Raw genomic sequence first — 17283 nt, 5'->3', positions numbered from 1 at the left:
AAGGATTTGAAATCTAGAGTGTAGTGGACTAAGAAGGGACACTTCTTAGTCATTAGGGAAATGCGAGTTCAAACCATAATGGCTGTCATCAAAATAAGTTTTGGAGAGGCTGAGCGGAAATGAGAACTCAGACATTGCTGGTGGGAGTAAAATGGTGCAGCCACTTTGGAATTGGTTAGATAGTTTCTTAAACACAAATTTACCACATGACTCCACAATTCCATTCCTAGGTATCGCCCAAGAGAAATGAGACATATGTCCACACAAAGACTTGTAAACAAATGTTTCTAGCAGTATGATTCAGAATAGTCAGAAAATGGAAACAACCCAAATACCCATCATTGGTGAGTGAGCAAACAGAACGTGGTATATCTGTACAATGGAACACTGCTCAACAGTCAAGGGAATGAAGTGCTGATGCATGCCATGATGTGGCTGAACTTCAAAAACGTGTTAAGTGAAAGAAACCAGATCCAAAGACCACGTATTGTTTGAGTTTGAGGGGCTACAAGGGAAGGGATGAATCTGAGGCCCTTTGTCTCCTTTTCTGTCATGTAGAACATGTGCTCTGAGCCGTACTGGACAACTTGTCGCCTCAGGTACAGTTTCATCTACCAGACCCTCACCTCTGGTTTAAATTTCTGTGACATCACTCACTTCGTTTTGCTGTATTATAATTAGATGTGGACATTTCTCCTCCACCAGCTTACTTCTTATCATCCCCATCCTTGTCACTCCTCCTCCCCTAACGTCCCCTTACAGCATCTAGCATAAGACCTTCTACATAATAAATCTATTTTCTTTAAATTGAGTTTGATTTCATTTAATTTAATTCCCTTCTGTGGTTTTTTAATTACACTTGAAAATCATGGCAAAGTTTACAGAAATTTCTTTTGTATGGAGTCAGAATTTGTGTTCAAAGATCACCTTCTTCTGCTTTTCTTCTCCACATCCCTACCCGATTTTGTGTCTTTTCACCTACTTGTAGTCCATTCACAGGTTTTATAATCATGAATCATTCCAAGGCTGTTTTCCTCAGCTTCGTGTGTATATGCCGACTTTCCAGTGTGGTTTCTGCTCGCACACAGTCCAGTTTTGACACTCCTGAGAAGATTTTCTCAGGCTAAGACTTTCCTCGTTTCTGCCCTTCTAGATTGATGCGTTGCTGTATTTGCCAGTGCTCTTGGACACCTGCCAACACCTGTATTTCCCACTTTCTTCACTCTTGGGGCTCAGCCTCCTGAACAGGAATTCTTTATAGCTTCCTTTTTATTCCGGCTAAATATTTGAAGATGATAGGTAGCTTTTCTGCTCACGAATGGAAATTCCACAAGAAATCCAACCAAGTGTAAAATATTTATAGAAATTTCAATCTAGGGAAAAATCTTAATTTTTCTTTCTCTGCTTTTCAATGACAATATTTTCTGTCTGAAAACAATAAGAAGCCTGGTGGGGAGGAGTTTGTAATTGTGTGGTATAGTATATAAAAGAGACCAACTAGGGAAGATTATTTACAAGAAAACTCAAAGAAACAAGACAAATAGGGTCTCCACAGTTGAGCAGCCCAGAATTCTGGGGAATTTAAACACCAAGTGGAATTTGATTTTGCACCTGAGCGGTCCACTCGGGGACCTATTTGGAAACTCTGAAAGAGAAAGTTTGGCTCCTTGCTTTGTGATATGAATGTTGATGCAGCAAATCCCTGATATTACAACACAGTCTCCTTGTCATACTTATATACAAAGGACAGGCAGCCTTCTGTTGTTACAGGGCTTGTGGTGAAGGAACTTAAAGTATGATTTAATAAGCACGGGTGTCGTGTGTATGAGTAATGCTTCAAACGCGAGAGGCCCTGCTCTCCCTGAAAAAGCCACACAAGACAGGGAACGGACCACACACATGCACAAGCTCTTCGTATCCTGGGTGCAGGGTCAGGCATGTTCCACAGCTTCCTCTTGGCCTTCTTCGAACCCAGTGTGTTTCAGATTGTAGGTCAAGACCCATTAGCAGGTCACAAAATCAATTTTAATAGTTCATGACAAGCATTGAAAAAGAAGAAGAAATGGAGTACAATAGAAAATATCAGAGTGCATCGTTCAGGAAAACTTTGGTCTTAGTTTTCTAAAATAGATGTATGTATGTATTTTTGTATGAGGTTCCTGCATCATGATGTCGAGTGTATTTCTTTATGTGGGTCATCGTAGAAAAGGCTTGAACATCCCTGCTCGAGCTGAGCTCTGTTAGCTAGTTCGGTGGCGAGTCCTCTGGGCTGACTGGGTGTCTGGGTGTGTCAGTCATCCCCTCGTGACTCACCCTCTGGATCTGACATTATTGCTTGGATCAAAGTTAGGGATTTTCAGAGATTGGAACTCTTCTCTCTCAGCTCATTTCCAATGCTTTGTTTCCCTAAATGTTGCAAATTCCATGTTTTAGTCTTGCTAGTTATGCTTCCCACTTAGCCTAGTTTTTATGACCTTAGCCTTGTCAGGAATGTGTGTCCTTATTTCCTTCCCTCTTTTGTTCTGAATTTGATATTTTCTTTAAAGATGACTTAGAATCCTGTCTCAGAGTGTTTTTCTTTTGGAAATGTTGACCCAAAGTACCCAAAGGTTTTTTTCCCAATCGTCTGATGATGGCTCTGATCCGATCTTTTAAATAAGAGAAGAGAAATAGACTCCAGAATTGCTGCTTACATTTTTTGGGTGCTCTATGTCTTTCATATCTCTCAGTGTATACTCGTGGGTTCTGGAATCAAAAAACACAAGTTCAGTTCTGGGCTTTGCCACTTTCTACCTGAGTTTCCTAACTTCTCCATGCCTCAGTTTCTTCATCTTCAAAATAGATAATAATAGTACCTACCATAAAGGTGTTCTAAGGATTAAATGAGATAATGCACAAAAAAGATAAGAATAGCTTGTCATACACTATGTATTCTAGAAATGTTAGCTTTTACTACCTCATTTGACTCGTAAAATAGCCTTGTGAAGTTAAATAGCACAAGCATTATTACTCCCCTTTTGTGGATGAGAAAACTGTTTGTGTGTTTACGTGATTTGGACAAAGCTTGTGGAGTCCTACCTAATACCAGTTGTTCAGACTCCCTTCTTGGATTTCCTGAATAATTGGTCAGTCTCTCATATTCTGGTTGTGATTTTCTGATTTGGCTGCTTAGATTTCCTTTGCAAGTGGAAGAAAACAATTTTGTGCGTGCTGTTTGAAAAACACTGGCTTATTCCATAGCTGTCAACAAATTTTCTTAAATAATCACTTTAATATTTAAAGATGCCACGTTTCTGTGTAACAGCTACAGAACAGAAAGTACCTTTTTTTAGATTCGTGATTTCTGTACTGACTCCATTTTTTCTACTAGTCTTTTATTTTCCGTATTCCTAGTTCTTGAATCTTTTTCTCTCAGCCTTATTTTTGAAATGGAAATACTTCATTGTATTTTGTTTATCCACTTATCTTAGTGTTTCTGAACTCTCCAGGGAAGCCGTAGGAATTAGTGGAAATCTAAAGATTTTAACTCTCACTTGTGTTCTGACATCTACAGTGTTCAAATCTATATGGTTTCTTTTTTTTTTTTTTTTTTTTTTGAGGAAGATTAGCCCTGAGCTAACTGCTGCCAATCCTCCTCTTTTTGCTGAGGAAGACTGGCCCTGAGCTAACATCCATGCCCATCTTCCTGTACTTTATATGTGGGATGCCTGCCACAGCATGGTGAGCGAAACAGTGCCATGTCTACACCTGGGACCCGAGCTGGTGAATCCTGCGCCGCGGAGAAGCGGAACGTGCGAACTTAACCACTATGCTGCCGGGCCAGCCCTATATGGTTTCTAACAGACAAGAAAGAAGGCTTTTGTTTCCCTACATCATGTTGCTAAACTCACAGGCAGAATTTTGTTGAATTGTTAATATTGATGTTTTCAATTAACAAGGACCTCCTTAAACCCTTTTCTCCTACCATGTGACTCGTACTGATTCCAGAATGTGCAAGTGTTAGAATTTTATATGGTGTTATCATAGGTTTTTAAGTGCATGCATGATTAATGGGTTAAATCTGCAATGTCAAATTTAATTTTCTGTCTTTTGTAAGTTAATAACATCAGATGGCGAATTATAATGCTAAACATTTTATAATTACTTTTTTTATTAGGCATAAATCTTTCGAAGCAGAGGGAGCTATAATAGTTTCATTCTGAAAGGAGAAATAAAAATTAGACCATTTTTTCTTTTAAATTTGACGCATACTGAAAAAATAAACAAATCACAAGGGCAATCCATGCAGTAAACTCTCCAAATGAAAGCTTTTAGCGATAAATTCTGTTTTAATTCATAGCTCTGAAAGCTATGTTTTGCTTTATTGAGTAGTTTTGGCCAAAAGTTGAAAAGTCTCTTCTGTCCTTTCTTTGTGAGGAAATGTTTTCTTGGTGATAAGTTTTTTCCATGGCACTCTTGAGTAAGTAGCTTCAGAAAGCACCGGGCACGTTAATTTTTTTGTGTTTCCTGAGATTATGACTGCCAACCATCCTCAATTTATTCATGTTGCCAAGACCCCATTTCTGACGTCTGCCAAAGGAGAGGACCTTTTGTGTAATAATGTTACCTTTTTTCATAGATCAATTTGGTTCCCTCATTTAAAAAAAAAAAATGAACAAAGTTGACCCCAGTTAGGCCTTTCATTCCGTTAGCACTTACCAAGGGCGTTTCTTGAAAGATGAAATATAATATATTTATGACTTTGGATGCCTAGGAAATGAAAACAAAACATTTTGGTCATGAAAAAAGCTAGTAACCTAGCTGGAATTTGATAAAAAATACTTTAATCAGATTGTCTTATATCTGTGCCTTTAGTTCTCTTTACTTTAATCGTATTTGCCTTTAGTCCTGCTTTTTTCTTTTAAATAAATTATCAAACATGACTTTATTCAGCTTATTCTAATTTAGGAACTTCACTTTTTTATTACTTTCATTACTTGTGGTGTGATAGTTCCTTACCAGAGAAAAATATAGGTGAATTATTTATTCCCTTTTGCCTATCTTCCTTCTTTGAAGATAGTTTACGTAACGATTAAGGAATGAACAGATGGGTGGGTGTCACCAGTGGCATAAAATAATTGTTGCATTCTGGCCTTGCGTGTGGTTATAGGCATTTAAAGCTTTATGTGGTTTTCAAGGTGTGTCTGACAGAAAAGAAAGTATTAAAAGTTTAAAAATTGTCATCTTCTCACAAAACAAAGCAAAACAACTCAGATCAACCTGAGTACAACAAATTCGAAGTTTACTGGTAGGTTTCAACTTTGATCTAACAGACAGTATTTTCAGCTTGATTTGAAGATATGGAATATGGCTTTAGGGACTTTTCTTTTTAGCATTGTCGTAGCATATGCTTTGTTAAGTAAAAAAAAAAAATACATAAAAGAACTGGTGGTGAGTAGGCAATGATAACTCATCAAAAGTTCAAAGTGAGCATCTGGTATTCTTCCTTCTCCTGAACCTAATTTTTTTTTAAAGACTTAATTTTTTAGAATAGTTTTAGGTTCACAGTACAGTTGAGAGGAAGGTGTAGCAGTTTCCCATATGGCCCCTGCTCCCTCGCATGCATAGCTTACCCCATTATTAACATCCCCCAAAGAGTAGTACATTTGCTACAATTGATGAGCCTGCATCGACATACCATAATCACCCAAAGTCCATAGTTTATAGTTCACTCTTGATGTTGTACATTCTATGGATGTGGACAAATGTATAATGACATGCATCCATCATTGTAGTATCATATAGAGTATTTCACAGCCCTAAAAATCTATGTTCTGCCTATTCATCCCTCTGGACAACTCCCCCCGCAACCCCTGACAACCACTGATCTTGCTGCTGTCTTCATAGTTTTGCCTTTTCCAAATGTCACATAGTTTTCAAGTCCTTTCGGTAAATACCAAGGGGAGCATGATTCCTGGATCATATGATGAGTATGTTTAGTTTTGTAAGAAACCACCAAACTGTCTTCCAAAGTAGCTGTACCATTTTGCATTTTCACCAGCAATGAATGAGAGTTCCTGTTGCTCCATATCCTGGCCAGGATTTGATGTTGTCAGTGTTCCATATTTTGGCCCTTCTAATAGGTGTATAATCGTATTTCATTGTTGTTTTAATTTGCATTTCCCTGGTGACATAAGATGTGGAGCATCTTTTCATATGCTTATTTTCCATTTGTATATCTTTGGAGAGGTGTCTATTAAGGTCTTTAGCTCTTTTTTAATTGGGTTATTTATTTTCTGATTGTTAAATTTTAAGAGTTCTTTGCATATTTTGAATAACAATCCTTTATCGGATGTGTTTTTTGCAAACATTTCCTCCCACTCTGTGGCTTGCTTCTCATTCTCCTGACATTGTATTTTTTTTTTTTTTTTTTGAGGAAGATTACCCTGAGCTAAGTACTGCCAGTCCTCTTCTTTTTGCTGAGGAAGCCTGGCCCTGAGCTAACATTGTGCCCATCTTCCTCTACTTTATATGTGGGACGCCTACCACAGTATGGCGTGCCAAGCGGTGCCATGTCCTCACCTGGGATCTGAACTGGGGAACCCTGGGCCGCCGAGAGCCGGAATGTGCGAATTTAACTGCTAAGCCACCAGGCTGGCCCCCTGACATTGTATTCTGCAGAGAAGAACTCTTTAATGAAGTCCAGCTTATCAATGATTTCTTTCATGGTTTGTGCCTTTGATATTGTATCTAAAAAGTCATTATCATACCCACAGTCGTCTAGATTTTCTCCTGTTATCTTCCATACCTAATTTTTTGAAGTAAACTTTTTCATTAAAGTATAATGCACATTCAGAAAAGTCAACAAATCCCAAGTTTACATCTTAATGAATTTTTATAAAGTGAATGCTCTCATGTACTCACTACTAAGATGAAAAATAGAACATTATCCACAGTCCGCAAGCTTCTCTAGTGTTTTGCACCAGTGATTCCCACCCCTGCCCTCCACCACACAGAAAGATAAACACTATTCTGACTTCTGTTATGATAGATTAGCTTTGCTTACTCTTCAACTTCATAAATATAGAATTCTACAGTGTATACTCTTATATTTGGCTTCTTTTGCTTTTCTTTGTGGAGTTTTCTAGGTATGCTTTTTGGTGAGGAAGATTGGCCCTGAGCTAACATCTGTTGCCAATCTGCCTCTTTTCTTTTCCCCCTCGAAGCCCCAGTAAATAGTTGTATATCCTAGTTGTAAGTCATTCTAGTTCTTCTGTGTGGGATGCCACCACAGCAGGGCTTGAGAAGTGGTGTGTAGGTCTGTGCCCAGGATCTGAACCAGAGAGCTCCAGGCCCCTGAAGTGGAGTGCATGAACTTAACCGTTACGCCACCAGTCCGGCCCCAGTGGAGAGGTTTTTAATAATGGATTAATTTTCTTGAATAGGTAGAAGACTTGAGATTATCTACTTTTTCTTATATAAGTTTTGGTAAGTTGTGTTTTGTCCATTTCTTCTAAAACAATACATTTTTTCACCTCCAGAATTTTTTTATACCCTCGAGTTGCATTTGCAGTATCTGTAGGATCTCTACTGGTATTCTCTTTTCATTTCTGATTGTGATAATTTGATCTCGCCTTTATTTTTTCTTTTTTGTTAAGTTGTCTTGCTGGAGTTTATTAATTTTGTTAGTCTTTTTGAAGAACAACCTTTGTTAAATTTACTGATTTTATTCCTGCTTTCTATTAATAGACTTCTTGTTTTTTCTTTCCTTCTGTTTATAGGGATTAATTTGCTAGTTTTGTCAAACATCTTGATATGGATACTTAGATAATTAGTTTCCAAAAGCTTTTCTTCCTTATTAACATATGTCTTTAGGACTATAGATTTCCCTTGAAGCATGGCAGTATTTGTATCCCCAAAATGTTACTATAATAGTTTATTTTTATTTAACTCAAAATATTAAAAAAATTTCCAGAGTGATTGTTTTTCTTGGACTCATTTATTGTTTAAAAGTATATTGATTAAGGGGCTGGCCCGGTGGCATAGAAGTTAAGTTCATGCACTGTGCTTTGGTGGCCTGGGGTTCACGGGTTTGGATCCCGGCCACAGACCTACACACTGCTCATCAAACCACGCTGTGGCAGTGTCCACATACAAAATAGGGGAAGATGGGCACAGATGTTAGTTCAGGGACAATCTTCCTCAAGCAAAAAGAGGAAGATTGGCAACAGATGTCAGCTCAGGGCCAATCTTCCCAAAGAAAAAGGTATATTGCTTAAGTTCTAACTATTTGGGGATTTTCTAATTTTCTTTTTGTTATAATTCCATTGTAATGGTAGCAGTTAGAGAACAGACTGATAGAGAATATACTCTGCGTGATTTCATAGCAGTTAAGGAACATACTCTGTATTATCTGTTGAGACTTGCTTTATGGCTCCATATATGGTCACTTTTGGTAAATGTTCCATGTGTACTTTGAAGAAATACATTCTGAGTTATTAGGTACAGTGTTTTAAATATATCAATTAGATCTTTTTTCATTATGCTCTTGATATCGTCTATATCTTTACTGACTTTTTTTGTCCATTTGTTTTATCAGCTACTTGACAGAGATGTGTTTAAAAATCTCCACTATTGTGTGTGCACGTGTGTGTGCATGTGTGTGCATACATATGTATTTATGCATGTGTCTAACAATGTATTTTCCTTTTGTTACTATCAGATTTACTTGATGTATTTTGAGACCATGTTATTCAGACCATGCAGATTTAAAATGACTACATCTTCTTCATTAATGAAATGTCTAATTTATCTCTAGTAATGCTTCTTAAAACTTGTCTTACATTATTACAGCTACACTAGCTTTCTTTCATTAGGGTTTACAGTGTATGTATTTTTTTCCATGCTTTTACATTCATTTCTGAATACGTATATTTCTAAATGTGTCTCTTGAAAACATCTGATGTTTTTGTTCAGATAATCCATCTTTGACTTTTAGTTTGAGTATTTAGTACATTTATATTTGATGTAATTATCGATTTATTTGGGTGAAAATCTACTCTATGTCTGTTTTCTATTTTCCGCTTTTTCCTTTGTTCTTCTTTCTTCTCTCCTTTTTTGCCTGTTGTATTAATCGAGGTTTAAACGTTGCTCCATCTTTTTCCTCTCCCCATAGTAACTTGTTTTTTATTCTTCTACAAGAATGGATCAGTTAAATATCAGGCCTTCCCTCTCTTTGCCATTAACAACATGGATTAGCACAATCAAGCCTCTAGAAATATTCAGTCAAAAAAAAGCTGTTTAACATTATTTAATCCAGTGATTGTCAAACTTATTTGACAATGAAACACTTTGGGGAGATTGGCAGGGCCTCTAAGAACACTGGCCGTCCTTGGGGAAACGCCCATGTAGAGGCTTGGTCAAGCTGCAGGATCTTTAGGTTTTTTCTACAGAAGGTATTTCTTGATGAACTTTGATAAAATTGTAGAGAATTTGGGGTTATATAGTAGGGCAGCAACCAGTGCCATCGTTCCTTTGTGGAGCCTGGAGTTTGAGAATCAGTCTCGGGGACCATACGGTTAATACTGTTTCAGGAACCTCCCCAGGAACATGCTCCCGGGAGCTGATAACCCGTGAAGCAGGAGGTTGGTTAAAGGACCTGTGGGAAGGGCATACATTCGTGTATTACTTAGTTTCTCCCAGAAAACAGTCTACATTCACTGCACTCCGTGGATGAGGGAGCTGGTGTTCAGTCTCCCACTCTGGCCATTAAATTTGGAGACTATCCAATTTTTGATACTATAAATTCCTAGTGAGTTAGTTCATGTTACCAAACCTACTTGGAAGAAGTTAAAACGTGCTCTGATGCTTTGTTGTTAACCTTAAGCCAGTTAACTATTGGAATCCATCTGCTAAAAGTGAAGCTGTTATTGGAATAGTTAATATTATGCCATTTTTCTTGACAATGATTAAATAGCATGCATCTGCTCACTCAGAAGAGCTATCAACTCATTAAGGCACAGGTTAAAAAGAAAAGGAGGGAACAGTTAGATCACCTTTCCCAAGAGGATTTGCATTTGAAATAGGACTGTGAGGGAGAGGGTAATTCTTGGCCCCCAAAAAAACATCTTTAATGGTAAAGTTTTGATACTGGTGTGCTTAATCAAACAATCTTCCCCTTCTCCCACCCTATGGGAGTTGCAGAAAAAAAAGGATGCATGATGGTAGATGCTTTGAAAACAAGGTCTGATATTAGAAAGAAAAATATGATCACATAAATTGGAATCAAATTTTAGTCAATTTTCAGGCATTGTAAAACACATGCAATTCTGAGAACCTGCAAATTCTAATCATCTCTTTTTTTCCTTTCTCAGGTGTATCCTCTTTAAGTATTCAATTTGCCAAACTCCCAAAGGGATTAAAGCATTTAAATTTATCTAAAACCTCATTGTCACCTAAAGGTACAGTATATCTTCTTTACTTAACTTCATGTCTATAATATTTCTGCTGCACCATGCTACCTGAAATAGTTAGAATTATTATTCTGTTATGTGTGTGCCTTTAAAAATATGTATATTACAGTATGCTGGCAAGTTTAAGATAAAGAAATGATGTGATTTGAATTCTGGTTGTCTAAAGTGCTTTCAGAGTAGACAATGATTTCGAAATACACGTGCGATCTTTACCTTAGACGTTGAGTTGGGAAACACTCACTTGGCTGCCTCCTGTCTCCTGCCTCACATTCCCAGAGGCAACTGGTTGTGTTTCTCTTGGTTCATCCTTGGAAAAACAAGTCGACCTTTCCTGTGCCCCCTGCCCCAACACATGCTTACACACGGCTGTCAAATGGACTGTCTGCTCAGAAGAAAACTGTTGGGCCTAACCGCTGAGTCCCCAGTGTACCTCTACCTGTGTCTGGAAATTGCTTTTCCTTCCCCAGGTTCATTCCTGATGCCACTCACCCTTCTGTCATTTATCCAGTTGCAAATCAAATCCTGTCAGTTCCATGATTATTTTGCCACGTCAGCACCCCATGTAATATTTGAGAGATTCCTGCATACATCGTGCTTTTGGACAGCTTCGTGTTCTGCTCTGGTTGTCTGAAAAGCTTTTCTTTCATCCCCGAATACTCTTGGAGAGCTTCAGTTTATTTTATAAAACCTTCATCTGTGATCATGTCTTCTGAGACGTGTTCCCTACTCCAGAGGCCTCAACAGAATCAATTGCTCTTTCCTTTGTGTTCTTTCTAGATCACATATCTAATGTTATGGTAAAAATACTGTGTCTTCCCTACTAGAAAGGGGCTCTCCTTGCGGCCTGTGCTTCTCTCATCTCTAGCTCTAGCACCTGGCACAGTGCCCAGACCACAGTGGGTGTTCAGTGAGAATTTTTTGAATTGAATAACTTGCCATCTCTTAAATATATCACTGTCTTTTGAAGAAGGCAGTATGTGTAGTGCTTAAGAGTGCCAGTTCTCAAGCCACATTGCCTAGGGTTGAATCCTAACTTTTCCACTTACTCTGAATATGCTTTTATAATCTCTTGGTTCCTCAGTTGCTTCATTTGTAAGATGGAGATGAGTTCTTCATCATAGGTGGTAGCATTAAATGAGTTAATGTAGATACAGTGCGGTTTTTGGCATAAAGGGCCATCACCACCACCACCACCACCACCACCACCACCACCATCACCATCACCATCATCTTTATCATTGTCGTCCTCTTGTGCTTTTATTTTTTGTGCTTGTGCTTTTATTTATGTGCTTTTATTTCAGCCTGGGACAACCTCAGTGTCCCCACCCACAAATTTGGGGAATTACTGCTCATCCTGTAAGATTCCGCTTCTCTCTCACTTTCTCTTTGAAGCCTCTTAGGCAGCCTCCTCTCCCTACACCTTACAGAACTCAATGCGCCTTTCTCTGTGTTCTGTCACACTTTGTAAATTCCTCTATTTTAGCACGTTTCCCATTGTATTTTGGTTGTGTCCTATCCTGCAAGTTTCCAGACGGTAAGGGCTTGGCCTCATTCATTGCTGTGTCCCTGACACATTGCAGGGTCTCACTGAATGTGTCATGGGTGAGTGAGTGAAGCAGAGCGGTCCCTCAGTGATTTTATATCCATCCAATCATACTTTATTCTGAACATACAGTTTCACTAAGAAGGTTTTGAAGTTGGGGTTAGTTTCATAAGTCCCATGATTTTATGTGCACACATTTGTACACACATTTAAGATTAAGGCATAAAAGTAAATTTCCAAAGGGAAAGATTTCCCCAGGAATCAATGTGTTCAGTCCTGGTGCCTGAAGCCATCTATAGCTCTTAAGCTAAGTGTCATCCCTTGTGTTATCACTGTTGTAACTCAGCAGGTCAGTTTTATAAAAACTTTTTTTCTGATGCTTATCAATGTGTTACATATTTATAGTAAAGATTTAGAAGATACTGAAAAGTGTAAATAAGAAAGCAAAACTTACTTGTTATGCCAGTATGAAACCATTACAAGAATGTTATTATTGATAATTTGCCTATCCTTCCATACTGTTTTCTGTCTGTATGCAGTTTATTTATATACATACCAACAAATACACACTTGCATATATGGGATCACACTATGCTCACTATTACCTAAACATTTTTCCCCACATAGTATCTTATGATCACTTATGTCAGTAAACGCATGATCACCTTCAATGGCTACATGATATTCCAGCTTATGGAAGATGTTCCATAATTTATTTAAATAATCTGTTATCATACACTTAGATGATTTTTAATTTTTCAATAAATCAAACAATGTTAACATGACTTGTATATCTAATTATTGATCATTTTAAAATTTCTTCTTTAGGATAAATTCCTGTAAGTGGAATTGCTAGATTGAAGAGTTTGCATCAGTTTTTAAAGTTTTTTTGATATTTATTGTTAAGTTGTTTTCCAGGTATTTTGTACAAATCTCTTCACACACACTGGATATTATTCTCCTTTATCATTGTTTATCAAGCACATAAGCAAAAGTGTTGTGATATTTAAATTTTAGTTTCCTCAGTTATTGCTTAGGTAACTTTTTCCCCCTTGTTCCTTTGTCATTTGTATTTCTTTTGGAGGAAACTGCTAGTTTCCATCTTTTGTTACTTCTCTATTTACAATGCTGATCTTTTTTCTTAATTTATACAAATTCTCTACATATTAAAAATATTAATAATTTATCATGTGGTCCAGGTCTAAACTTTTTAAGATAAAAGTGGTTTTTTAAAAAAAAATTTAATATATTTATTTATTCATTACTATAAAGCAAATAGAGGGATGTGGTGATCATTTATCCTTCCAAGGGTAAGATTTGGTTCTCAGGTGCCTCAGTGCCACCACTCACTGATGTCCCTGTCCCTCCTTGTGATGAGAGTAGGGGGTACCACAGGCAAAGCCAGGGTCCTGGGCTTCCTTGTGAGTGAGGACAGTACCACCTTTGCTCTACCCTTCACAAAGAAAGGGTATCACATTTATCTCTTCCCTGCAGTAAAATATGTGTTTGGAGAATTAATATTGTCTTATAACATGTGACTCAAAGAATTTGTCACCCTTCCTAAGATGTTGAAATGTTGCGTTTTTTTAAAAATTGATTTCTTGAAGGCTTTCTTGCAGACTTTCACATAGGATCTGAGACGTTTGTAGGTTCAAACTAATTCAGATTAATTTTGAGTTTTAAGCTTTTGCTGAGTTGGAATAACTTTTATATTTTTGTTCTATGAAAAACATTTATATTTGTGGCTCTATAATTCAAGACAGATTTTGTTTTTTCAATATTCCCATGACATCTATACTATCTCCAAATACCCTTTTTCTTCCTCAGATGTTAGCTAAATGATAGTTTTCTGGATTTCTAGTAAATGTCCTGCTGGTTGCCAGATTATGTCAATGCAGGGCCATCTGGTACCACCTTTTTCCAGCTGTAAACACTCCGATAATAAATACAAAGAACAGACAAAATCACTAGACAGCCAGAATCAAGGATGGCATGCAAATGTGTGTTTAGTTTGGGTTGTAAGAGCCCAGATTTTTTCTGTCCTATATTTTTGTAATTTCCTGCTATTAGTGTACTTATTAACACAGGCCTGTTGTGAATGTAACCTCAAGAGGTGGGAGAGGAAATCCTTCATTCTGTTTCAGTAGCATGAAGCTTAGCTGCTGCTAACATGATTCTCTCTTGATTCTATTCAGATGTTGACCAACTGCCAAGTGCCAGCACTTGTCAAGGAGCATTTTGCTGTCAAGACTAATTTGACCTTCTAATTTTGAAATTTATTCATTGAGTTTTGTTATATACCTCACTGAGAAAATGATTTTACAAATGATTTTCTTGATGACAATCTGGTGTTTTCCATTATGTTGTGGACTCAATTATTCCATTACAAAATGCATTAATACTATTAATAACAGGACAAACTGAAGGAAGATTGATCATTTAGACAATCAGAGAAGGTACCTCAAGAAATTAACCTTTTCTAGAGGCCATTGAGGGTTCCTTTTATCTAACGTAATTAATCAAATCTCCATCCTCTTCAGTGCCAAGTTCTTGTTTCTTACCTTGTTGATAGTACTGACCTCACTGGATTGTGATTATTGGGCTGCCTGTGTCTCCCACTGGACTGGCTTTTAGAGGGTAAGATAGTATTCCCTGGGTCTCAGAAGCCTATGCCTGGTACACAGGTGACTTTCAATAAAGATTTGTTGCATTGAATAAATATTCTTATGTAGCGCTGACTTTTCATCCTGGAATTTACTTAGTTTCCTTCCTGATGATCTTTGAACTTTTTGAGGGCAAAGAATGGGTCTTATTTACATGTCTCCCAATCCCCAGCATTTTAGAAACATTTTATGAGCAGTTAATAAATGTTGAGTTGATAGCCAAGAAATTCTTCTTTGTACTTAAGTAAAACATCTTTCACACTGCCCCTCTGTCTCTTCTGTCTACATACCCAAATGCACACTCATCTTTGAGAGATGGCTCAGTAGCCTTTGTTAGACACACACTGGAGTCGGTTCTTTGTAACTGTTCAAAGCTGGAGGATAAGATAATATCAGTACCACACACCTTCCTGAGTACCGCACACCAAACACCTAAACTGCTCTAGTGCAGGACTGTGTTTATAACCCTCTTGGAGCGCCCTCATTAGATCCTGCTGCCGTGACCAATTCTGGCTCTCACTGGCAGGCCTGACCCTGACCTCTTATCTGGATGAAGGCTCTGTCCCAGGTGGACAAAAACCCCCTTTCCTGTTTCTCTTTAGGGTGGTAGAGTCAGGCTGGAATATTCAAAAAGAATTTTACTAAAAAACAAGAAAAACAAAATAATTTATAAAAGTATACCCAATTTAGACATAGTCATATTTCCAAGATATACTAATTGGAACTGTAGACTTTTAATAGAAACATGAAGAACTTCGCTATACCCCATGTCTCTGTTTTCTTAAGAATCATCATCAGTGATATTGTGTGTATTGACCTCTTTGAATCCCAGTGAGTGACCAGACTCTTGTGGGCTCCTATTTTGTAGTCACACATCTCCTAGAGCCTCTGCTCCCCCATGAAGAAGTGGCCTGATGAAAATTCACCCACTACAAAACCTTGATTAGCAGGCCTGTTTCAATTACTATTACCCACGTATAATAGAACATAGCTCTCTCTTCACAGAATAATCTTTTTTTTCCCTCTTTTTTCTCCCCAGATCCCCCCAGTATATAGCTGTATATTTTAGTTGTGGATTCTTTCACAGAATAATCTTGTCCTCCTCATATATTCATTCTTTGCTTTCTGAGATGGTATTAACAGTTTAGTTCAGTTGACTTTAACTTGAGCCATTTATGTTATGTATGTAAATAGTATATAGAGTGTCAAAATGATCACTTTTTCTTTTTAATTGCTTCTTACATTGTGTACAGATCATTTTCTCACTCTTTGTAAAATCCATTTCAGTCTAAAATTTTCCTTGAATCTACTACCTTAAGTAGAGCAGTGCATTCCTGTATTAACTTCCAAGTACTTTAAATAGCCTAAAGTATCTGAATTTGCACCTGCATCATTTCAATACTATATGCGAAGTCAAGAATTGCCTGGCAGGATTAAGAAAAGGGTAGAAATGATCAATTAGATTGCTTTAAAATCCTGTCCATCTACATCAGAAGAAGTGGAGCAAAATGAAGCCAATCCATTTCTTTCTCCTAAGAGAGATGGTTCTGTCTGTGACTAACCTGTTCTTCCTGAGGGGATGTCAAAAAAAGGGCAATCATAGTGCTACCTTTTGGGGACAGTGCTTATGGTTAACCTCAGTCCTGCAATTTGAGGGGACTGCTGGGCCATTTATAGAAACTCACAAGCCTCATTTTGTTTCCTGGAGTGGAAATTGAGCCTGGATCTTCTCGTTGTTGCAGGGGTGAATAGCCTTTCTCAGTCACTCAGTGCCAACCTGTTGACTGCCACCACCCTTACCCACCTAGACCTCTCAGGGAACGTCCTGCGTGGAGATGACCTCTCGGTAGGTTTTCCTTTCCTTTATGCCATCTTCAAAGGAGCTGGAATAATTTCTCAACATGGCTTTCTAACTTATTTCCTTGCATATCCGTTTATCATAACACCTTAAAAATCATTTTGTTATGAGCTTATGAAGTGTTTTAGGGAAAAATTCCGGAGCCTTCCTAAATTAAACATAGTCTATCAATAAGTCTGTCCCCCCCCACTCCCCCCATCCCACTTAAAGTTGCTGAAGTTTAAATTCTCTTTGGAAATACTTTTTCTGAAGAAATGTCTTTCTTCATTATAAAACATTATTGTACCTGTTAAAATTGCCTGATAAGAAAGATTGGAAATGTAAACAGAGTTATTTCATCACTCAATAATATTGTTGGGAAGAATGGTGGGTTTTTTATAGTTTGCGATTGAAAGGAGATATTGGGCTAAACTCCAGTCCTGGGCTGTTTCATGAATGTAGTAGGGAGAAGGGGGAGTTAGGAGTAAACTGGGACAGCTCTTTAAAATTTGTGTGAAGGCAAAAAGTTTCCCCTCATTTGTAGCAAGATTATTCATGCACCTGAATCAATAATATAAATGTTTGGCAGAACTTGATCCAGTGAATTAGGTATCATCTCATTACTAAATGTGGTGAGTGGTCCCCCTCTGGTCACCATAATGACATTTAGAGGAACTGCTCCCTTACCAGTAGGCCTACAGCAGGCGGACATGTTCGAAGAACCTTAGTTTGCATTCCACTGCTTTATGGGGGTGAAAAACACTGTGAAATTTATTCTCATTTCTCTCC

General features: G+C 37.7%; 1 protein-coding gene across 10 annotated transcripts in view; it reads left to right on the top strand.

Moving 5' to 3' along the window:
- The window catches only part of CARMIL1 (capping protein regulator and myosin 1 linker 1), a 309026-nt gene that overhangs the window by 166427 nt on the left and 125316 nt on the right, over window positions 1-17283 (top strand). For all 10 annotated transcript variants that reach the window (XM_014851594.3, XM_014851592.3, XM_070515533.1 and 7 more), the window contains 2 exons: window positions 10353-10439; window positions 16400-16503. In XM_014851594.3, the coding sequence (XP_014707080.2) occupies window positions 10353-10439; window positions 16400-16503 (191 nt within the window). The remainder of the gene's footprint in view (window positions 1-10352; window positions 10440-16399; window positions 16504-17283) is intronic.

This window comes from Equus asinus, chromosome 8 (assembly GCF_041296235.1).
Source record: "Equus asinus isolate D_3611 breed Donkey chromosome 8, EquAss-T2T_v2, whole genome shotgun sequence".
Taxonomy (NCBI): Eukaryota; Metazoa; Chordata; class Mammalia; order Perissodactyla; family Equidae; genus Equus; species Equus asinus.
The sequence above is the reverse complement of the archived record's forward strand: the minus strand, read 5'-3'. Positions and strand labels throughout refer to the sequence as shown.